The sequence below is a fragment of the Rattus norvegicus genome, chromosome 2, assembly GCF_036323735.1.
Source record: "Rattus norvegicus strain BN/NHsdMcwi chromosome 2, GRCr8, whole genome shotgun sequence".
NCBI lineage: Eukaryota > Metazoa > Chordata > Mammalia > Rodentia > Muridae > Rattus > Rattus norvegicus.
Window position 1 is genome coordinate 140,623,703 of NC_086020.1, and position 24,346 is coordinate 140,648,048.

General features: G+C 40.8%; 1 protein-coding gene across 6 annotated transcripts in view; it reads left to right on the forward strand.

Moving 5' to 3' along the window:
- Trpc4 (transient receptor potential cation channel, subfamily C, member 4) overlaps positions 1-5,854 on the forward strand; it is a 171,716-nt gene extending 165,862 nt beyond the window's left edge. For 2 of the 6 annotated variants that reach the window (XM_006232356.5, XM_039103272.2), the window contains 3 exons: positions 249-290; positions 398-487; positions 2,231-5,854. In XM_006232356.5, the coding sequence (XP_006232418.1) occupies positions 249-290; positions 398-487; positions 2,231-2,953 (855 nt within the window). In that variant the 3' untranslated portion in view covers positions 2,954-5,854. The remainder of the gene's footprint in view (positions 1-248; positions 291-397; positions 488-2,230) is intronic. The other 4 variants (XM_039103271.2, XM_017591143.3, NM_001083115.1 and 1 more) reach the window with 4 other exon arrangements.
- Positions 5,855-24,346: the final 18,492 nt, after the last annotated feature.

Genomic DNA, 24,346 nt, shown 5'->3' on the forward strand with positions numbered 1-24,346 from the left:
AGCCTATCTCAGATCCCCGCCTCGAGCATGGTTAATTTACTCTGCTTTGAGAGTCCCATATGTTATAGCCCTGTGCTTTTACATTTTATCTATTGATTCTTTGGATGTGTGGGAAGCCTCTCTGTGACTATGGCTCATTGCCCCCACTTTGGTGATAGAAGACAAGAGCAGCTTTCTCTGCAAAAGCAGTGACTTTGAGGATCATAATGTATCTATGTAACCACGCAGGAATGTCCTTTCCCTTTCAGCGGCGTGCTGCTGATAACTTGAGAAGGCATCACCAATACCAAGTAAGTAGTGCTTGTGTTTGTTCCTGAAATGACTGTTCAAACAAAATGCAGATCTGACTCGGGACAGAAACTGAACCCATGCACTGAATGTCAATCCTGTCCTTCAGGAGGTGATGAGGAATCTGGTGAAGCGGTACGTGGCAGCCATGATCAGAGAGGCAAAAACTGAAGAAGGCTTGACAGAGGAGAATGTTAAGGTAATGCTTCACCTTCATCACCGAGGCAGCCTTTAAGGCCAGATTTACAAACCTGGCCTTATGTGTTCTAGCACACATCCATGCCATGCCGCCTGTGTTTTAAATTAAACTTCCATGGAAGTAAGTGAGAGGGCAGACGGACAAACAGAAAAACAACAGCAAAGTAGAGAAATTTCCCAAGTTGCTTTGAAACATACTTAACCCACACTGTCATGAGGGCTTAACTTAGTGGCAAGGAAGATCTCATGGTAGCATTCTGATCCCTGCCCAAAATCCCTGCTGTGCCAAGTGAAGTCTCATTTGTATGTCAGCCTGATTTCTGAAGCATTTACCGACCAACCTGCTACCAATGGCACAAGCTTCCTGGGTCTCTGTAGCTCCTGGGGGCAGGGATGTAAGGTTTTCATCAATTGCAACTTATATGTTTAGTCTTTGAACTTGATTTCCTATTTTTAAAGTTTTGTGAGAAGAAATGGTATGTTTTAAATTAAATGTAAATCAATTCTTTTATTTTACATGACTGTTTATAAATTTTGGAGGAATGCTTTAAGGTTAATGTGATATTTATAGATAAACTCAAAACAATAAAAGCGCAAAAGATCTTTATAGAAACAACAGCTAAACAGTCAGTGAGGTAAGCAAGGAGAGTAACTGCCAAACAAACAGCACAGATTGTCAGTTAAATAAACTCCAAAGTACTTTTCTGCAACTATAAATCTCAATTATGAAACTAAATGCTTCCTTTTTCCTGGAAGACAGTTTGGTTAGGGGTAGGAGGAAGGCTGAGAAAGAGGTTTCCCAACAAGATAAATAAAGGAAGGAAGGAAGGAAGGAAGGAAGGAAGGAAGGAAGGAAGGAAGGAAGGATGGGTGGATCTAGGAGCCTCACTGAATCAGAATCAGAACTTTGGGACCCAATGGTTGGTCCAAGCCCGAAGGTACTGAGAACAGAGGGAGTTTCTCAGAAGGCTAAGTTTTGTGTTATTTTACTTTGCACATGCCCTTTCATAGAAAACATTACTGCATTAAAATGTGTGACCCCAGGACCACGAAGAGGCTTGACAGTTAGAAGTAGACTCCAGAGAGGAAATATTTGAATCCACTGTCTCCAAGAAAGTAGATAGCCCACTGAACAGTGACAGAAAGTACAGTCCCTTTTGTTTCTATGTCACCCTTAGAGGATTTCCTTATGTGTCCCAGCTGCTTTTCTCATCATTGTCACGAAACACTAAAGAGAAGCAACTCAAAAGAGAGACTATTTCTTTTGCCTCACGGTTTGAGAAGCATTTGTCCATCATGTCAGAGAGTGCAAGGTAGAACAGTTCCTGTCATGGCTGCCAGGAATAGAAAGGGCCCATGGACAGGTTCACTATTGTTTCCATTCTCCCGTAGATCCTACCTTCCTGTGAATGCCATGATATTATGAATCTATAATAAAATTAGCCCATTGAGTGGGCCTTGGGTCTTTATCTAGCATCATGGATGCACCCAGAAGCATATTTTAGGGATCTCTCGGCTCCATCATGCTAGCTGTGAGGAATAACCATCATTCTAGGATATAAAATGCCATGGGGAAATGAGTGACACCGGGTATCAGAGAAAGAGCCTGAAATTCTAAGGAGAATCCCAGGAGTCAGAGCCCCGGGTCTTCAAAGGGTGCAGGACCATTTCAGGCTGATCTGCGAAGTTAGAAAATGACATTTCCGTAAGTCAGCACCTAACATGTCATTTGGATTTCATTCAGGAACTAAAGCAAGACATTTCTAGCTTCCGCTTCGAAGTTCTGGGATTGCTCCGGGGAAGCAAGCTCTCAACAATACAGTCAGCCAACGCAGCGAGTTCAGCCAGCTCCGCGGACTCCGATGAGAAGAGCCACAGCGAAGGTAATGGCAAGGACAAGAGAAAGAATCTCAGCCTCTTTGATTTAACCACTCTGATCCACCCGCGGTCGGCAGTCATTGCCTCCGAGAGACATAACCTAAGCAATGGTTCTGCCCTGGTGGTGCAGGAGCCGCCCAGGGAGAAGCAGAGGAAAGTGAATTTTGTGGCTGATATCAAAAACTTCGGGTTATTTCATAGACGGTCAAAGCAAAATGCTGCTGAGCAAAACGCAAACCAAATCTTCTCTGTTTCAGAAGAAATTACTCGTCAACAGGCGGCAGGAGCACTTGAGAGAAATATCCAACTGGAATCCCAAGGATTAGCTTCACGGGGTGACCGCAGCATTCCTGGTCTCAATGAACAGTGTGTGCTAGTAGACCATAGAGAAAGGAATACGGACACTTTGGGTTTACAGGTAGGCAAGAGAGTGTGCTCCTCCTTCAAGTCGGAGAAGGTGGTGGTGGAAGACACCGTCCCTATTATACCAAAGGAGAAACACGCCCAGGAGGAGGACTCAAGCATAGATTATGATTTAAGCCCCACGGACACAGTTGCCCATGAAGATTATGTGACCACGAGATTGTGACAACTTGGAGAAGGAGTGTTTACCATACCTATACATATTTTCCATAGTGCTCTGGGCAGGCAAAATGTATGAAATTACATTATCAAATGCTAATTTACACTTTCTAACGTTTATCTGTCGTGGCGTATTAGCCTGTATTTATGTTTGAACAAAGCAGAGGCAACGTGAACCCTCCTCTTTTGTAGCCTGCTTTTGCTATCATGGTTTATTTTACAAGTGTTTCTGTTGAATAAACGCACCTTCTACCCTTGTACTGTTACAATAACCCACAGAAAATTTTTAGCTATCTTTTTCAATTAAAACCAATGCAATTGATTTCATGTGGTAAGTGGCTCCTACAATAGATATTTTTATATGCAAAACAGTGTATGTTGAAATAATAAACATTAGACATTTTCGTAACTTTGGGGCAGGGGGGGATTGTTAGAGCTGACTGCTCACTGAAGACTTCCATCCATCTTGACGTAATAATTTAATAAGCAACTGTTACCAAGTTACTTCTTCTGAACATGTAAATAACTATCAGACACAGTTATTAAAGCAAGAAAACACCTACCCATAGGACTCCGTTCCAACCCTCTACTACAGAGAAAGTCTGAAACAGTTTGGAGATCTTTTAGGCTATACTCCCGGTAGTGAAAGTTTTGTCTCCATGACTGATGATTCGTGTTGGCATTTTGTCATCAAATTCACACCCTTTGCGAGCCTCAGATTCAACTACTTACCAAGGTAAATGTGGCCCTTCGTCCACATTCTGGCAATCTGTCTTGTTGCAAAGCTCTCAGGAATAAAATGATAACAAGTTCCGATTGCCCAAGTACTTAGGTAGCATGCACACCCAGAATCTACATACAAGGAAGTGATTTTTCTGATGCTCTGACCACTCATTGTCGCTTAGCAAAGGAACAAGGAGCCCCCGCTTCCCTAAATGATGGAAATATAGTTCTTAAAACTGATACATCAGAAACTTCACCAGTGATATTGATACAGTGCATATATTTCCTTAGAGAAAGTTTTCAATTCCCGTTTGTTTTGTCATCTAAGCGACACTTTCCCTTTGATTTCATTCACTTCCCAGACTTTTGAAAGGAAAATATTTGCATGTGTTCTAAAAATGACGCTGGAGGTCTCTTGCAGTTCAGATGAACTAAGTGCAACTCTTTCGAGCCATCCTAGAAAGATTCCTCACTATGGGCTATGGCATTACGTCAAATCAATGAAGGCTGTTGAGTCTATTTTCCCTTAGACTTTGTCTCTGTGGACTACAGAAGCAAGGTAATTTAGCATGGATCAGAACTGTCTAATATGACCAGAAGTAAGAGATGGCGGCAGGAAAGGTGTGGACCATCTATGTGTGCAGTACAAATAGAAGGATTTAAAAAGCTGCTGCTAGTTCAACTCAGGTACAGACGAGGAAACCGAGTCAATCTATAACTGGAGGTTTGTGATGGAGCTTTGACATATCCTTGGAGACCATTCCCTTCACCACCGCTCCCCAAACAAACACCAGAAAAACAAAGTGCTACTTATTTTGACAGTGAGTTAGGTAAAGTTCCATAAATGCGTGCCCATTCTTGTAAAGAGAGAACCACACACAAAAGTAAAGTCTTTAAAGCCAATCGCATCGCAGGCATTAGCAGAGAAAGCAGTATGCAGCGTGGGATTTCAGCTATGGACTTGAAGTATTAGAGCAGCCAAGACTTTGAACATCTACCCCTAAATCTGAGAATTTAAGAGCAGGCTGGAGGCGTCTAGAGAAACACTAGCCTAGTGGGCATGGGGAATTCTTCAAGTACACCTTCACTTCCAGTGTCTTAGCACACAGAATTCTGCCAAAAACATTCCAATTACTCAGTAATGGAAACCCTGCAGGCTTACTTTTAATGTTGGGGGTTATTTTTTAAATCAATAGATCCTGCCTCTTAGGTGGTTTTTTTTTTTTAATAATGACCCTTTATATCCTCATTCTACATGTCTTTTCAGAATTGATTTCAAATCCTCTCTGCCCTTCAAACAACACCAAAGTTAATAAAACCAACACCTTTCCCTTTTCCTTTCTTCTCCTCTCATTGTTGTTCTGGCCTGGGAGAGTGCTGGCATTTTACTGGACTGCTGGTGACTGACAGGCGTTTATGTGGATTGGAGAGCACCTGCTCTCAGTGTTCTGGAAGTGATTTCCTCACGGCTCTGATGCCACCGATAGGTGCCTTTGTGACTAGGAATGGAGTAACATCATTAGTGTCAAATCTCCTTAACATATCTTATACGCTGATTACAAGGCAGCATTAACTAGGAGGAACGGCCAGTACAGAAAGAGAAACTGGAAACAACATGGGGTTTTCAGACAAAGGAACCTGCCCTAAGTACTTTAAGGGAGCAACTTGGGTTTTTTGTTATTATGCTTGTTCCTATGCCTAGAAATCCCCGATACTCAAGAGAAGTTTAAAATTGCCTTCCATCTGTGGTAATAGCCTTTCCTTTGTTTTAGTCCCTCATGGTATTAAAAGAAAATATACAATATACACTTTGGGGAAGAATTTTATGGAAAATCCAAATGAAGATTAACAGTTTTGAGGCTGAATAACATTTATTTATTCTAATCTCATTTATAACTAAGCGTGGTATAAAGGGTATAAAGTCACCTCCTTGTGTGACAGCAGTGACGTCCTGACATTTTCTGTAGAAATACACCTGTATTAGTTTTCATAAGAAAACTGGCTATTTAAAAAATGGTAGTGGATTTTTTTTGTAAGGTGATGAATTATTTTTCAAAGTGCTTATCATCCTGAAAAAAAATGTATGTTTCATGAGCTGCCTATGTGTATATCAAATTTTCTTAAATTATATTTTATTTACTGGCTGGTGATTAAAACAGTGCAAACGAAAAAAACAAAAAAAAAAGGTCATTTCTTGCCAAGACATGAATAGCAACCTGACACACTTCAGTGTTCAAGTACTTGAAGGCAAGCCACCACATTCTATGAGTAATATTAGGGGAGTAATAAAATATATAAATGAAAATTCAAGGGTAGCAAAAAGCAGAGTCGGTTCTCTGGCATGTGTAGAGGTAGTCTGGCAATGATGGCATGGAATGCATTCTCCTACATGGACTCGTCCCTGATAGACATGGAATTCAGCCAGTCAGTAGCTGTCCATTCCCATGATCCACGTCATTCCTAGGCACCGCGCTTTGTGTAATCAGTGAGGTGGACGGCTGCCCTCTACCCTCCAAACCAGCCTGACAAAAACCACTTGAGAAATCTCCATAAATGCATTTACAGCGGCCCAAATTTCAAAAGATCACATCACCGAATATAGGTCATCATTCTAAAAATAAGTTCTTCTTCTATTCTTTCCTTATGTTTTAAGTAGAGAGACACTAGTAAGTTTAAGATTGCGATGCACTTCTCTGACATTTCCCTTACAATTCTACAAATTCTAGTAATTTTTTTTCTTGGTGTCTTGTGCTGCACTTAGTTCAGGCAGTTTGACGCCTGCTATTTATTCGAATTCTACCCTTAAATATTTAAAGGGTCTCAGGTACATTTTCCACAGACAACTGAACAAGAAAAGGCTGGTGAGATTTATGGAGCCTCTCTGTATTTGTCTTGATGTTCAGTGGCCAAGTTGAGTTGAAGTTTAAACCAAGATCTAAGCAGCAGCTCAGCCTTCAACTCTCCCGAATGTTTGGATGGAGACTTGGGATGCTTTGTGCCTCTGGCGGGTAGAATTCTGTTACTTCTTTATGGTTCCTTCAGTAGAAGGAAGACACCTGCTGGTGTCCTAGCTTTTTACAACCAAAAGCAAAGCTAAATCAGCTTATAGTTCACCTACGCACAAAAATGTTTCAAATGCCCCTTTCTGAATGTGTCTAAAAGCACCTAGTTTGTTTCACTTCTAATGTAGATCTCTGTGATACATCTATATGCATTTTGGTGTCAGTAAGCTGTACCCAGTATGAAGACCTCTCTGCTGGAAAAGATAAGGCTGGGTATGAGAAGCCGAGCCAAAATGAGGCTGTGATACCAGGGTAGGATGCAACCATGCAGCTCTGCTAGACTGGAACTGAGGGTGTCACAGTGGAACCAGCTCAAACCTTTAATCTCGCAGGGTGCACTTTTGAAAAAAGCAGTCTGCGTGGGACTTCAAGGACTTAGGAGGAGCTGAAGTTGCTGTGAATCAAGGTAGGCAGTAAGTGTTAAAACGCGCCCAGGTTAGAGACTCTCAATGAGATAATGATTTAAATTACCATTGGCGACGTGTTAAAAAATACTTTGCTTGAAGTGACTTAAGGTAGTATTAGCTTAATAAGTTTTATGTCATTTTTACTTTTCAGTGTGGCTGCTACAAAGCCGAAAGAACATATATGGCAAGCATTCGTACTGACATGCTTGTATTTGTTTATTGGACTCACCTCAGGTCCATCATCTGCATTACATGGGTAAAATTTATATATTTGAACAACTCAGAAAAAACCAACTAAGCGAGATAAGACAAAACAAAACACAATGTGGTCAATTGAAATCTGTGGCATCTCATACACTTCTAATCTCATGGGAAGACCGATTAGAGATTTTCCTAGTTTCCCAAGTCTCCGTTCTGGCTTTCAGGAGTACAGGGACGTACACACACGTCTCTAGTGTTGCACGTAAGCTGGGGTGTCTGTTGCTTTAAGAATGGGTTTCGTCTACGCTCACAACCCTGTCGCTTTCCTTCATCTCACAGTATCGCCAGAGCCGCCTTCTGTAGTGCTCTGCCCCTGCAGAGAATTGAATGCAATCCACACACATTTCTTCATTGTTTTCCTTCTGCAACATAATCCCCATGCAGTTTTTAACACCACCATGGGGGAGCTTCTCATGGTGAGGAGAGGACAGATGCCAGACACTTCTGAAAGTCAAATGTATTCATTTCTGACCTGTTTCCAGCCCACTGGGGCCACCACCTTCTCAGTGACTTTTTTTTAACTTATTCACTTTATCCCACACATTGCCCCCTAGTTTGTTTCACTTCTGATGTAGATTTCCATAATACACCTATATGTACTCTGGTGTCAATGAGATGTACCCATTGTGAAGACCTGGAGACGTCACCGCCTCCCACAATTCTTCCCCCACCCCTCTCCTTCACCTCTCAGTGGGTAGGCTCCCCTAGGAATCCCCGGACCCTGGCACTCTGGGAGGCGAGGCTCACCCTCTCCCACTGAGGCCAGACAAGGCAGCCCAGCTAGAAGAACATATCCCACACACAGACAACAGTTTTTGGGACAGCCTTTACTTGAGTTGTTCAGGACCCACATGAAGACCAAGCTGCACATCTGCTACAGGTGTGCAGGGAAGCCTAGGTGTTTGGTTGGTGATTCAGTCTCTAGCCTGGGGTCCCCATGGCCTGATTATGGTAGGGACATCCTTCTCCCACACTCTCGCTCTGGCAATTCTCAAGTTCTTTTTTGCTATTTTAAGTTGTATATTGCTCCCTCCCCCATCTTCTTCAAACTGCTCCTCTAGTCTTGAGTAAAAGCACTTTCCCAATGTTACGCTTAAATTTTCTTTAATGTAGTAATTTAAGCAATGGACTTACCTTATTCTCCTTTAGGCCCAATTGTTTTGAACATTCTTTTTTTTCCCCGTCAATAATGAAAGTTCCTCTACTTCCTGGGAATCAGGGTCATGCTACACGGAGGTGCTTCGAGGGCACCAGTATACTCTGGGAGATTTCATTTCCTCCCAGGAAGTAACGTGCTGGGCTGACTTAGCATTGGGAATGCACTCTGCCCGAGTCTGCCCTAAGGACCTAGGGGAGCTGGGAAGCTCTGCACAGCTGCGAGTGTGGCCCTAGGAGTCTTTAGACCTAAATTGCTGATATTTACCTTTTCTGGCTGAAACTGTCCCACCCACCTCCTCAACATGGAGCCAGAGCAAATCCACAGCCTGAAGTTGGCAGACCCGCTGGCTAGGTAAGTGAGGTAAAAACAACATAAGGGATTTCTGCTGTTTCCTCCTTTAATTAAACATTTTAAACCTTGACGTCACTATGCGTGCAACAAAAAGAAATGGGAAGTGTTTATGTAGCACTTTCCGACTTCTCCTTATGGATATAGCTTGTTAATAGAGGCTCGCAGTGACCCTGCCTTATTTGGTTCCCACATCTTTGTTCAGGCTGGGGTGTAGAGTGGAAGGTACTTGGTTCCGCACATCAGGTAAAAATGTATGCATGTGAATCCAGAACTACAGGCGAGCGGCAGAAAATTTCTCTCATCAAGATTTCCTGCTGGTTGTGGTGGCGCACGTCAGTAGGATTTGCTGAAGGAGGCAGAGGCAGGAGGATCATGAGTTCGAAGCCAGCGTGGGCTACACATTTTGGGCTGGAGGGATGACTCAGCAGTTAAGAGCACTGGCTGCTCTTCTAGAGGTCCTGAGTTCAATTCCCGGCAACTACATGGTGGCTCATAACCATCAGAAATGGGATCTGATGCCCTCTTCTGGTGTGTCTGAGGACAGCTACAGGGTACTCATATTCGTAAAATAAATAAATAAATCTTTAAAAAAAAGATTTCCTGGTAATAGTCACATCTTTTAAAAAAAATTAATCCCCAAACCCTCCCCCACTTAACCACTAACCTGTTCTATGTTTGTATAATTTGGTCATTTTGAAACAAAATAATTCACAACATTGAGTCAGTGGAATTCTGATGTACAGCCTTTATAGATAAGTGTTTTTCACTTCAGGAAACTCTCTGGAGAATCAGCCAAGTCATCGCACGCCCAGCTCAATCAACGACTGTTTCTTTCTCAGGCTACACCAATGGCTAACAGAGCCACACTGAGCAGATTCCTCTGTGAGTGTCCAATTCGTTTTTCTGAGGTAAACGCCAAGAACTAGAACAGCTAGCATGTTAGTTGAACACCCACATGTTTTTAATTTTGTGGGGGATGGGAAAATACGTATCCTGGTTTGCTCTACCACTTTACACAGGACACATGAGTGACTCAGTTTCCCCGCCGTTTGTCCATCTGTGGTGTTATTTTAGCCACTATGACAGTTACACAATGACACCCTACTGTGGGTCTAATTTGTGTGTTTCTGGTGGATAATGACTTAAACACCAGTACTGAGGTTGCCTGTGATCTATGTGCTAGGAAATGTATTTCTGTTATTTTCCTTAGGCTTCTTGTGCATTTCCTTTATTTTTTTTTTCCTTTTTTTTTTTTATTAACTTGAGTATTTCTTATATACATTTCGAGTGTTATTCCCTTTCCCAGTTTCCGGGCAAACATCCCCCTCCCCCCTCCCCTTCCTTATGGGTGTTCCCCTCCCAACCCTCCCCCCATTGCCGCCCTCCCCCCACCAGTCTAGTTCACTGGGGGTTCAGTCTTAGCAGGACCCAGGGCTTCCCCTTCCACTGGTGCTCTTACTAGGATATTCATTGCTACCTATGGGGTCAGAGTCCAGGGTCAGTCCATGTATAGTCTTTAGGTAGTGGCTTAGTCCCTGGAAGCTCTGGTTGCTTGGCATTGTTGTACTTTTGGGGTCTCGAGCCCCTTCAAGCTCTTCCAGTTCTTTCTCTGATTCCTTCAACAGGGGACCTATTCTCAGTTCAGTGGTTTGCTGCTGGCATTCGCCTCTGTATTTGCTGTATTCTGGCTGTGTCTCTCAGGAGCGATCTCATCCGGCTCCTGTCGGTCTGCACTTCTTTGCTTCATCCATCTTGTCTAATTGGGTGGCTGTATATGTATGGGCCACATGTGGGGCAGGCTCTGAATGGGTGTTCCTTCAGTCTCTGTTTTAATCTTTGCCTCTCCCTTCCCTGCCAAGGATATTCTTTTTCCTCATTTAAAGAAGGAGTGAAGCATTCACATTTTGATCATCCGTCTTGAGTTTCGTTTGTTCTAGGGATCTAGGGTAATTCAAGCATTTGGGCTAATAGCCACTTATCAATGAGTGCATACCATGTGTGTTTTTCTGTGATTGGATTAGCTCACTCAGGATGATATTTTCCAGTTCCAACCATTTGCCTACGAATTTCATAAACTCGTTGTTTTTGATAGCTGAGTAATATTCCATTGTGTAGATGTACCACATTTTCTGTATCCATTCCTCTGTTGAAGGGCATCTGGGTTCTTTCCATTTTCTGGCTATTATAAATAAGGCTGCGATGAACATAGTGGAGCACGTGTCTCTTTTATATGTTGAGGCATCTTTTGGGTATATGCCCAAGAGAGGTATAGCTGGATCCTCAGGCAGTTCAATGTCCAATTTTCTGAGGAACCTCCAGACTGATTTCCAGAATGGTTTTACCAGTCTGCAATCCCACCAACAATGGAGGACTGTTCCTCTTTCTCCACATCCTCGCCAGCATCTGCTGTCACCTGAGTTTTTGATCTTAGCCATTCTCACTGGTGTGAGGTGAAATCTCAGGGTTGTTTTGATTTGCATTTCCCTTATGACTAAAGATGTTGAACATTTCTTTAGGTGTTTCTCATCCATTCAGCATTCCTCAGCTGTGAATTCTTTGTTTAGCTCTGAACCCCATTTTTTAATAGGGTTATTTGTTTCCCTGTGGTCTAACTTCTTGAGTTCTTTGTATATTTTGGAAATAAGGCCTCTATCTGTTGTAGGATTGGTAAAGATCTTTTCCCAATCTGTTGGTTGCCGTTTTGTCCTAACCACAGTGTCCTTTGCCTTACAGAAGCTTTGCAGTTTTATGAGATCCCATTTGTCGATTCTTGATCTTAGGGCGTAAGCCATTGGTGTTTTGTTCAGGAAATTTTTTCCAGTGCCCATGTGTTCCAGATGCTTCCCTAGTTTTTCTTCTATTAGTTTGAGTGTGTCTGCTTTGATGTGGAGGTCCTTGATCCACTTGGACTTAAGCTTTGTACAGGGTGATAAGCATGGATCGATCTGCATTCTTCTACATGTTGACCTCCAGTTGAACCAGCACCATTTGCTGAAAATGCTATCTTTTTTCCATTGGATGGTTTTGGCTCCTTTGTCAAAAATCAAGTGACCATAGGTGTGTGGGTTCATTTCTGGGTCTTCAATTCTATTCCATTGGTCTATCTGTCTGTCTCTGTACCAATACCATGCAGTTTTTATCACTATTGCTCTGTAATACTGCTTGAGTTCAGGGATAGTGATTCCCCCTGAAGTCCTTTTATTGTTGAGGATAGCTTTAGCTATCCTGGTGCATTTCCTTTATAACACCTACTTTTGGGAGTTATCATTCAAGCATGCTATGTGTGTGGATTCCAGACATCATCTAATTCATAACTTGGCGTTTCACCCTCTTTCACAAAATAAGAGTGCTGATTTTTATTTACGTCTAGTTTTGTTTTGTTTTTTTTTACTCTTGCTTTCAAATATTTATTATTGGATCTGGAGAGATGACTATCTTAAGAGCATTTGCTACTCTGTCCGAGAACCAGTGTTAAGGTCCCAGTCGCCACATCAGGCCACTCACAACATGTGTGAGTCCAGCTCCAGAGGATCTGACTTCCTCCTCTGGCCCCTGAGAGCACCTGCACTCACAAGCACACACAAAAAAAGTCTTTAAGCAATTTCTTCAGGGCAACATTATCTTCTGTGTGTGCTCGTATGGTATGGTGTGTGCATACCACAGTGTGCTCGTGGACGTCAAAGGACACTTTGTGGAGCTGGTTCTTTCCTTCCACCTTTGTGTGACTTCTGGAGGTCAAACTCAGGACATGGGGCTTGTGCAGCGAACACTTATACCGGCTGGGTTGTCTCACTGGTTCCCATCATGCTTTGTGTGGAAACCCTGAGAATTCTTTGTCTGGGCCTCGAGTTTAAGCGTTTCCACTGTGGTTGTTATTTTCTGTAAGGGTTCACTTTGGGGCTTTATGGTTTTTTTTTTTCTTCTGACTGCTTTAAGTAGCAGATAAACAGATTAATGGACAAAAACTTGGCTTCGGGGAAAGGACCACAGGCATCTGAGAAATAAGAGTATTGTCAGGTAAACACGACAGTAGTGATGTTGAGTGGGAAGAAAAGGGAAATCATTCTAATGAGCTAAAACCAAACCAATTAGCAAGCAGAGTCAGATTTTCCTGAAAATTTGAAATGCAAAACCTCAAGAGCTTGTCGGTTTCATTCTGTTTCTTCCTAAAGCAGAAACTAAATAAAGATGAGGAAAAAAAACACTTCTGTGAGATTTAAAACCAATGATTAAAACAAATTTATGGCCCCAAATGCAACTCTTAAAATATAAATTTTGCATGTCACCCAAAGGCCTCTGGTCTTACAGAATAGCTTGCTGACTTGTAGCGATTGGAACCTTGAGAAAGTAGGGGCTAGAGGAGAATTGGTTCGTGCTCCTGAAGGAGAGGGTGGGACCCAAGTCTCTGTTTTCTGTGCCATGTGAGGTGAGCAGCCTCCTCAACTCTATTCCACTGCATTATACTCTAGCTCCCCCAAGGTCCACAGAGAGCAAACCCTACCAACATGGATTGAAAGCAACCGCAGAAAGGCATTTTCCTAAGCCAGTCTCAGGCATTTTGTTACAGCCAGGGGAAGCTAGCTAAGACAGCAACCCTCTCCACAAAATACAGTTGGCATTTTAGAAGTTCCAGAATTCCTGAAATACTACAAGGCCCCTGCCTATTTTTAAGCACAAAAAAAATTCTGGCTTTGAAGCCGGTGCTTGTGTGTGACCAATACAGAGACGAATGCCAGCAGCAAACCACTGAACTGAGAATAGGACCCCCGTTGAAGGAATCAGAGAAAGAACTGGAAGAGCTTGAAGGGGCTCGAGACCCCATATGTACAACAATGCCAAGCAACCAGAGCTTCCAGGGACTAAGCCCCTACCCAAAGACTATACATGGACTGACCCTGGACTCTGACCCCATAGGTAGCAATGAATATCCTAGTAAGAGCACCAGTGGAAGGGGAAGCCCTGGGTCCTGCTAAGACTGAACCCCCAGTGAACTAGATTGTTGGGGGGAGGGCGGCAATGGGGGGAGGGTTGGGAGGGGAACACCCATAAGGAAGGGGAGGGGGGAGGGGGATGTTTGCCCGGATACCAGGAAAGGGAATAACACTTGAAATGTATATAAGAAATACTCAAGTTAATAAAAAAAAATATCGAAAAAAATACTTCTCTTTGGCTTTGACAGTATACAAACATAACAAAAAATATTAAAAACAATATAGTTCATTGGTATAACCTTGCTCAAAAGAGAATAATAAAATTAGAATCATAATATGCAAGAATCATCAATGCAGAGTAAAAATATAAGCACACCATGAAAGTGTATAAAGTTCTTGTGTTGGTCTGGACCATTTCTGAGCTGTCACTAGAGAACTGTATCTCACATCTGTAAAATATAGACTAGAATTTGGGGCAGTTCATTAAGAAGCATTGTATTACAAAAGTTTATCACCCCCAGGAATGTGGATGCGTTCTCTAAAAATAAACGTGTTAAGTGTTACAAAGTTCAAAGTTGTAAGTAAGAAGTCAATCTGTAAAACTGTTTTCCGTCTTTAGTTTTTCTTTCCCTTTGTATCACCCCGTACTTTCTCTGTAGCAGTATAACCTTTTCTGCAGGGCACAGCATGACCATGTAATCCCTTTGCCATCCTGGAGCGGAGATAACTATGGTCTGTAGTCATGGCAACAAAACAGTGAAACACCATAGTGATGGCTTGAGCTATGGGATTATTAAAAAAAATCCAATGTGAAGGAAAGGAGGGAAGGGTCACAAGACTGGCACCTGAAATCCCAGGCTTTTCTACTCTTCTGTCACCCTCCCCTGAGCCGCACATGCTCTTGTGAGATGGTAGATAACAGACAGAAGGTTGGCTGAAGGTGGGACCCCACGGAGCAGCTTTTGTATTATCATGATCCATCACGGAAGTAAGATTCCCAGTGATACAGCCATTCTGTAAGTCAGCGATACAGGCCCCTGTACGTCAGTCCACTAAACTCATTGGCTCACCAATCCACTTGTGTAGAACGGATTTGGTCGTTTGTCCCACTATCTGGGGCAAACAGGCATTTTTCACATGCCACCAATGAAAGTTCTGCAACATCTCTTCAACTATTACCTGTGAGGTAGACAGGAGAGACAGAAAGTTAAAGAGGGGTCACAAGGTCAACTCTGGGAAAAGAATCTCATGCGTACTGTAGCAGATTATAGATGTGCTATTATTCTTCATACAGGCGGGGCTTAATAGAGTATGAAGAATGCCTTTGTTTTCTTCATTATGTATTAAATTTTGTAAAAACAAGGTATTTTGTTAAATGGGGTATTGCCTTTTCATTATCTCAACGTTTTATTCACAAACATTGATTAAGCAAGTACTTACAATTTTTTATTACATTTGTTTACTTTGTGTTTGTGGAGGGACAAGTATAGAATTCAGAGGCTATGTGGAGTCAGTTCTCTCTTCCCACCAGATAAACACCATGGATGGGACTCAGATGATCTAGCCTCCAGGCAAGTGCCTTAACCACCTAGCCACCTCACCAACCCCCTGCATGCATTTTTGACAGGCATTGTAATAAAAGTTGAGAATTAAATAATAAAATGTCATTGATCTAAGATGAGGTTACTGACTGCTGGACATAATAATTGTACTTATGCATCATGAGCAAGTTGTCCACTGGGAGGAGACATTATGAGGGCAACATAGCCTAGGATTAGGTAAGAGATGCTAAAGACCTGCCTAGTGAGTTTTAATGATGCATAACAGTTAATCAGTAGTTGATCTCTATTCCCCCATATAAACTATGTCATTAAAGAATTTTATGTAGGAGTTTGTCATGAGAAACCCACTTAAAGGTCAGAAGAAAGGAGACAGAGAAACAGTCAACACATTTGTATATAAAATTAAAAAGAAATTCTTTCAATTCTATAATTATTTAACATGAACATATACACAGATGCATGAATGCTTAGGATGCTTATAAAGTAAGCTTCTATTTTTCAAATACCCTTGATGTTAGTTATCCCTCTGCAATCCTATCCTCTCCTGCCCTCCCATTTATATCTGCCCCTCTCAATCTATATCACAATCATCATTACTGCCTCATCCCCCTTCATAGCATTTTGCACTATATCCCTCCTCTCTCTTTCTCTCACTTCCATAGCCCCTTTCTACTTCCTGGCTTCTACAGAGGCTCCAAGTTAAACACACAAATCTAAAGGTATAGCATCCTTATGCGTGAAAACATGGACACTTTTGTTTCTGCATTTGCACTATGTCATCTGGTATAATATTGCCAGTTCCATCAATTTACCTACAACTTTTATGACTTTATTATTTAAGAGTTCAATAAAATTCCATTGTATGTAAGTACCATGTTTTTATTATCCATCTATTGGTTGAGAGATACTTGGCACCTATAGAGCAGCAGTGAAGACAAATGTGCAAGTGTATCTACAGTATAATAGAGTCATCGGGGAATATATTAACAACTGGTATCACTGGATCATAGTAATCCTATCCAGGAGATAATGCTCTACCTTAAACCAATAAGTTGCCAAATAAAAGCCCAGTGTCAGTTGTAAGACACTCTCTGTCTTAGTCATTATTCTATTGCTATGAAGAGACACCACGACCAAGCCAACTCTTTAAAAAGAAAGCACTTCCATATATGCAATCATCCCTGCATCCCTAGGATGAAGTCTACTTGATCATGATGGACGACCATTTTGATGTGTTCTTGGATTCAGTTTGGAAGAATTTTATTGAGTATTTTTGTATTGATATTCATACGGGAAAATGGTCTGAAGTTCTCTTTCTTTGTTGGGTCTTTGTGTGGTTTAGGTATAAGAGTAATTGTGGCTTCATTGAAGGAATTGTGTAGTGTTTCTTCTGTTTCTATTTTGTGGAATAGTTTGGACAGTGTTGGTATTAGGTCTTCATTGAAGGTCTGATAGAATTCTGCACTAAAAACATCTGGTCCTGGGCTTAATTTTAATTAGGAGACTTTTAATGACTGCTTCCATTTCTTTAGGAATTATGGGGTTGTTTAGATGGTTTATCTGATCCTAATTTAACTTTTGTACCTGATATCTGTCTAGAAAATATTCCATTTCATTCATATTTTCCAAGTTCTGTTGATTATAATAGCCTTTTGTAATGGGATCTGATGATTTTTTTAATTTCCTCAGATTCTGTTGTTATGTCTCCCTTTTCATTTCTGATTTTTGTTAATTTAGATACTGCCTCTGTGCCCTCTGGTTAGTCTGGCTAAAGGTTTATCTATTTTGTTGGTTTTTCTCAAAGTACCAGATCCTGGTTTTGTTGATTCTTTGTCTAGTTCTTTTTGTTTCTATTTGGTTGATTTCAGCCCTGAGTTTGATTATTTCCTGCATCTACTCCTCTGGGGTGTATTTGCTTCTTTTTGTTCTAGAGTTTTCAGGTGTGCTGTCAAGCTGCTAGTGTAAACTCTCTCCAGCTTCTTTCTGCAGGCACTCAGAGCTATGAGTTTTCCTCTTAGCGCTGCTTTCATTGTGTCCCATAAGTTTTGCTATGTTGTGCCTTCATTTTCATTAAATTCTAAAATGTCTTTAACTATTTTCTTTATTTCTTCCTTGGCTAAGTTATCATTAAGTAGAGCATTGGTTCAGCTTCCATGTATATGTGGGCTTTCTGTTTTCTCTTGTTACTGAAGACCAGCCTTAGTCTGTGGTGACCCGATAGGATGCATGGGATTATCTTAATCTTCTTGTATATGTTGGGTCCTGTTTTGTGAAAAATTATATGGTTAGTTTTGGAGAAGGTACCATGAGGTACTGAAAAGAAGGTATATTCTTTTGTTTTAGGATGAAATGAGATATCTGTTAAAACCATTTGGTTCATGACTTCTGTTGGTTTCTCTGTCTCTTTTTAGTTTCTGCTTCCATGATCTGTCCATTGATGAGAATGGGATATATGAAGTCTCCCACTATTATTGTGTAAGGTTTAATGTGTGCTATGAGCATTAGTAAAGTTTCTTTTATGACTGTGGGCACCCTTGCTTTTGGAGCATAGATGTTCCAAATTGAGAGTTCATCTTGGTAGATTTTTCCTTTTATGAATATAAAGTGATCTTCCTTATATTTTTTATAACTTTTGGTTGAAGGTCAATTTTATTTGATATTAAAAACCCATCAATGTAATCATTATATAAACAAACTCGAAGAAAAGAACCACATGATCATCTCATTAGATGCTGAGAACGCATTTACAAAATTCAACACCCCTTCACAATAAAAGTCTTGGAAAAATAAAGAATTCAAGGTCCATACCTAATCATAGTAAAAGCAATACACAGCAAACCAATAGCCAACATCAAACTAAATGGAGAGAAGCTTGAAGCAAACCCACTAAAATCAGGGACTAGACAAGTATATCCACTCTCTCCCTACCAACTCAATATAGTACTCAAATTCCTCGCCAGAGCAATTAGACAACAAAAGGAGGTGAAAGGGATACAAATTGGAAAGGAAGAAGTCAAAATATCACTATTTGCAGATGATATGATAGCATAATTAAGTGACCTCAAAATTTTCACCAGAGAACTCCTAAACCTGATACATAACTCAGCAAAGTGGCTGGGTATAAAATTAACTCAATCAAATCAGTGGCCTTCCTCTACTCAAAGGATAAACAGGCTGAGAAAGAAATTAGGGAAATGACACCCTTAACAATAGTCACAAATAATATAAAATACCTCGGTGTGAATCTAACCAAGCAAGTGAAAGATCTGTACCACAAGAACTTCAAGTCTCTGAAGAAAGAAATTGAGGAAGATCTCAGAAGATGGAAAGATCTCCCATGCTCATGAATTGGTAGGATTAATATTGTAAAAATGGCATTATTGCTGGAAGCAATCTACAGATTCAATGCAATCTCCATCAAAATTACAACTCAGTTCTTCATAGAGTTAGAAAGAGCAATTTGCAAATTCATTTGTAGTAACAAAAATTCGAGGATATCGAAAACTATTCTCAACAATAAAAGAAATTCTGGGAGAATCACCATCCCTAACCTCAAGCTGTATTACAGAGAAATAGTGATGAAAACTGCATGGTATTGGTATAGAGACAGGCAGGTAGATCAATGGAATAGAATTGAAGACCCAGAAATGAACCCACACAGCTATGGTTACTTGATCTTTGACAAAAGAGCTAAAACCTTCCAGTGGTAAAAGAACAGCATTTTCAACAAATGCTGCTGGTTCAACTAGAGGTCAGCATGGAGAAGAATGCAAATTGATCAATTCTTATCTCCTTATACAAAGCTCAAGTCCAAAACCAGATACACTAAAACTAATAGAAGAGAAAGTGGGTAAGAACCTCGAACACAGGGGCACAAGGAAAAGTTTCCTGAACAGAGAACCAATGGTTTATGCTCTAAGATCAAGAATCAACAAATGGAACCTCAGAAAATTACAAAGCTTCTGTATGGCAAAGGACACTGTCATTAGGACAAAACAGCAACCAACAGTTTGGGAAAAGATCTTTACCAATACTACATCTGATAGAGGGCTAATATCCAAAATATACAAAGAACTCAAGAAGTTAAGACTCTATAGAACCAAATAATCCTATCAAATGTGGAGTACAGAGCTAAACAAAGAATTCTCAACTAAGAAATATTGAATGGCCAAGAAGTACCTAAAGAAATGTTCAACATCCTTAGTCATCAGGGAAATGCAAATCAAAACAACTCTGAGATTCCACCTCACACCAGTCAGAATGGCTAAGATCAAAACTCAGGTGGCAGCAGATGCTGGTGAGGATGTGGAGAAAGAGGAACACTCCTCCATTGTTGGTGAGATTGCAAGCTCGTACAACGACTCTGAAAGTCAGTCTCAGGTTCCTCAGAAAATTGGACATTGTACTACCTGAGGACCCAGCTATACCTCTCCTGGGCATATACTCAAACGACGCTCCAATATATAACAAGGACACATACTCCACTATGTTCATAGCAGCCTTATCTAGAATAGCCAAATGCTGTAAAGGAGCCAGATGTCCTTCAACAGAGGAATGGATACAGAAAATGTGATACAGTTACACAACAGAACACTACTCAGCTATTAAAAACAATGACTTCATGGAATTCATAGGCAAATGGATGGAACTAGAAAATACCATCCTGAGTGAGGTAAGCCCATCACAAAAGAACACACATGATATGCATGCACTGATTAGTCAATATTAGTCCAAAAGATCAGAATACCCAAAATACAATTTACAGAGCACGTGAAGCTCAAGAAGAAGAAAGACCAAGGTGTCGATGCTTCAATACTTCTTAGAAGGGGGAAATAAAATACTCACAGGAGGAAATACAGAGACAAATTGTGGGGCAGAGGCTGAAGAAAAGGCCATTAAAAGACTGCCCCACTTGGGGATCCATCCCACATGCAATCACCAAACCCAGTCTCTATTGCTGATGCCAAAAATTGCATGCTGACAGGAACCTAATATAGCTGTCTCCTGAGAGACTCTGCCAGAGCATGACAAATACAGAGGCAGATGCTCACAGCCAATCATTGAATTGAGAACAGGGTCTCCAATTGAGGAGTTAAAGAAAGGACTGAGGTAGCTGAGTAGGTTTTCAACCACAAAGGAAGAACAACAATGTCAACCAACCAGACACTCCAGAACTCCCAGAGATTAAACCACCAACCAAAGAGTACACATGGATTGACCGATGTCTCCAGCTGCATATGTATCAGAGGATGGCCTTGTTGGGCAACAATGGGAGGAGAGGCCCTTGGTCCTATGAAAGAAGGCTTGATGCTCTAGTGTAGGGTAATGACAGGGTAGGAAGGTGAGAGGGAGTGGGTAGGTGGTTGGAGGAACATCCTCATGGAGACAGGGGGTCGGGGGGCGGGGGGATGGGATAGTTGTTTTCCATAGGAGAAACTGGGAAGAAGGATATTATTTGAAATGTAGGTAAGAAAAATATCCAATTAAAAATGAAAAATAAAATAAAAATAAAGCATTGAATTGGCAGCTTACAGTTTCAGAAGTTTTGTCTATTTTCATCATGAATAGTAATGTGGTGGTGGTTGTGACACTGGAATAGTAGCTAAAGAAGCAGCTGTGAGCTGCATCCATAGGTAAGAGAGACTATGTCACCAGCTTGTCATGAGCTTTTGAAACTTCAAAGCCCACCTCCAATGACATACTTTTTCCAACAAGGTCATACCTCTTAATCCTTCTAATCCTTTCAAATAGTGCCACTTCCTAGCTACTATGCATTCAAATGTATGAGCCTATGGGGGTCATTCTTACTTAAACCTTCAAACTTGCCATTAGTATATTGATCAGGCATGTCCCAGATTCCCTCCTAAAGCAATATAGGCTATTGCTATTGCTCCTGGTTGCCCATAGACTTGACTCTAGCCGTTCTAATGGGTGTGAAATGACAGCTAATTTGCTTTTGATTGACATTTTAGTAATAGTCAATAAAATCTATCATCTTTTCAGTGGCCACTTGTACAATTTTCCTATAAAAATAAATTTTCAGATCTTATGTTAAATAACCTTAATCATGAGTTATTTTGTTTTTATTACTGAATTTTAAGAGTTTCCTATATATTACAGAGCCAAGTACCTTCTGAGAGATCATTGGTGAATTCTGTAGAACACATACTGACTTTGATGTTTCTTAAAGGTCCTGTTGTTTTAGTCAATGTGTTATTGCTGTGAAGAGACATCATGACCACAGCAAAACTCTTATAAAGCAAAACATTTAACTGGGTTTGGCTTACAGTTCAGAAGTTTAGTCCATTGTTGTCATCATAGGAAGCATGGCAGCGCACAGACAGACATGGTGCTAGGTAGGAAGATGAGATTCTACATCTGGATCTGAAGGCAGCAGGAAGAGAGAAGTTGGCATGACTTGAGCATTTGACTCTGTGAAGTCCATCTCCTGTGACAGACTTCCTCTAACAATGTCACACCTGCTAATGGTACCACTCCCAAGGAGCCTATAGGGCCCATCATTCAAGCCACCACACCTGCGAAGCTCAGAAACATTAAAAACAGTGTCCAGTTTTCCCATTTTAATAGTGCTGCTCATGTGCTACAAAAGTCATGAACATATCTAACTGAATATTTTCCTCTCAACATTTTATGGTTTTATACTGTTTGCTCTTACATTTACATCTGTAGCCAGTTAATCCTTCAGTACACTGCATGGGAAGGATAAGGCTCAGTCTTTTATGTGTGCTTTATAGTTGACTCAGAACCATTTGTATAAAAGACTATTATTTACCTATTGAATGGTCTTGGCATGCTTCCCAAAACTCAGTGGATCCTGTCAAATGGTGCAAAGCATCAGTCAGGAAGAATAAATTCAAGAAATCTAACAGAATGATGATTTTAATGGGAATATATTCGTTTAAAAGAACAAGGCTTTGTTTTTAAGTGTGTGTGTGTGTGTGTGTGTGTATCTGTGTGTGTGTGTATCTGTGTGTGTGTGTGTGTGTTTGTTTGTGTGCATGTATGCATGTGTCTGTGTCTCTGGGTGTCTCTGTGTATTTATGCCCAAGTACATCATGTGTAACATGTATATGCAGGTATCCATGGAGGTCAGAAGACAGCATCAGACCAGAAGGAAATGTATTATAGGTGGATGTATGTGGATGCTCTTGTAGAGGACTGGAATTTTCTTCCCAGCACCCACATGACAGCTCACCATCATTTGTAACTGAAGTTCCAAAGAGGTATGATGCCCTCTTCCTGCCTCTAGGAGCACTGCCATGCGGTACACATGCATACATGCAGACACTTATGCATATGAAACAAAAAGTAACCTTTTTAAAAAAGTGTACACTAACTTCTGATCTACAAACATGATATTTTCTGTTTTATAGATCTTTGTAAATTTTAGTATTAACATTCTATTGTGAGTAGAGTACTGATTATATTTTTAAAGCACTCAAAATTCTAAATTATATAAATATATACATATAGATCAACTTACCAATGGAATTATTGTATCAGTTAAGATTAGATATCTTACATTAGTCCATTGTGTATTGTGTGCATGTGTGGGCACATATGTGTCATGTGCACTTGTGAACACTGCAGAACAATTATCAGGAGCTGGTTGTTTCCTTCCACTGTGTAATTCTGGAGAAGACCTCTGGGTTGGCCACAGCAGATTTATGTCCTGAGTCATCTAGTCATCCCGCTTTTAGATTTCCAATTAATAGGTTCAAGTTAATTTACATATATAGTATTTTATGCATGTTGTCAATCTGTAATTGTGATTCTGAGTCTGTGGTTTGTAAAGTGACATTAACAAGAAAAACCAACACCACCAACCTCACACCATCTCTGAACATGAAACTCTCATGATTCCTTTTGAAGAAGAAACTTTCAATTAGTGCTTTTTTATGGATACTCTACAGCCTTTTAATGTCATTATATATTATGTAACCTCCATATGGTACTTCACATGCACATCAAATTATAGTCTTAGCGAGGAGCAAGGGACAGACAAGTGGATTCAAATGGTGATTGCGATTTTCACAGTTTAAATTCTACTCTATTTAGTAATGGGATTTTCACTGATATGGAAAGTATGCCTGTGGGTAATTTGTGAATTTACCAGCTTTTAGAATTAAATTACTTCAGCTCATTATATTGGACAAGAAGAGGATAAATCTTGTCATTTTGGAGGATTAGTGTTCAAATTACTTCTTTAGAAAAAGTTATCATCAGACTAATTGGTTATTTGAGCTGAAAAGTGAAACTAAAATGGAAAGGTGGCATGGAACATATGAGAGCACAAGGTCCATGCCATCTGAAGATGAAAAAGATGCTACAAATTAGAGAAACCATTAAAGGGGGCAATAGTAACAAGGCAGTTGTACACATCTCTCAGAGGGAGAAGGATTAGGCCCACTGACAGTGTCTCACTAATTTGCTTTTTCTGAGCTATATCCAAACAAAGAAAAAAAATCGAAGAGGGTTGGTCCAGTGCTGCTTGAGACAAGGAGATCCTCACATATACCAGGCTTTGTTGTGAAAACCTCTCCTCCCCTCCCCAAATTGTCCCTTGTTAATAAGGATGCCTGGCTGGGCAGAAGAGAAGGGGCAGAGTGAGATTCCAGGGATGGGGTTTCAGACAGGAGGGGGAAGGAGGTGGAGGTTGCCATGGGACCGTGTAGATCGTGAACACATAGCCATGAGGACTGGCCTGGTGGGGCAGGAACAACCAAGGCAAAATATATGATGAGTAGTTAAGACCGCTGGGATGAAGGCAGGGAAGCAAACAGAATAGTTCAGAGGGTTATATCTGCCCAGCTCTAGTGCTATAAGGCTAATTATAAATCTACAAGCTTTGTGTCTTTTATCTGGAAACTATATGGTCATAGTGGGGTGAAAACACCCAAAATAACAATTATTGCAACACAAA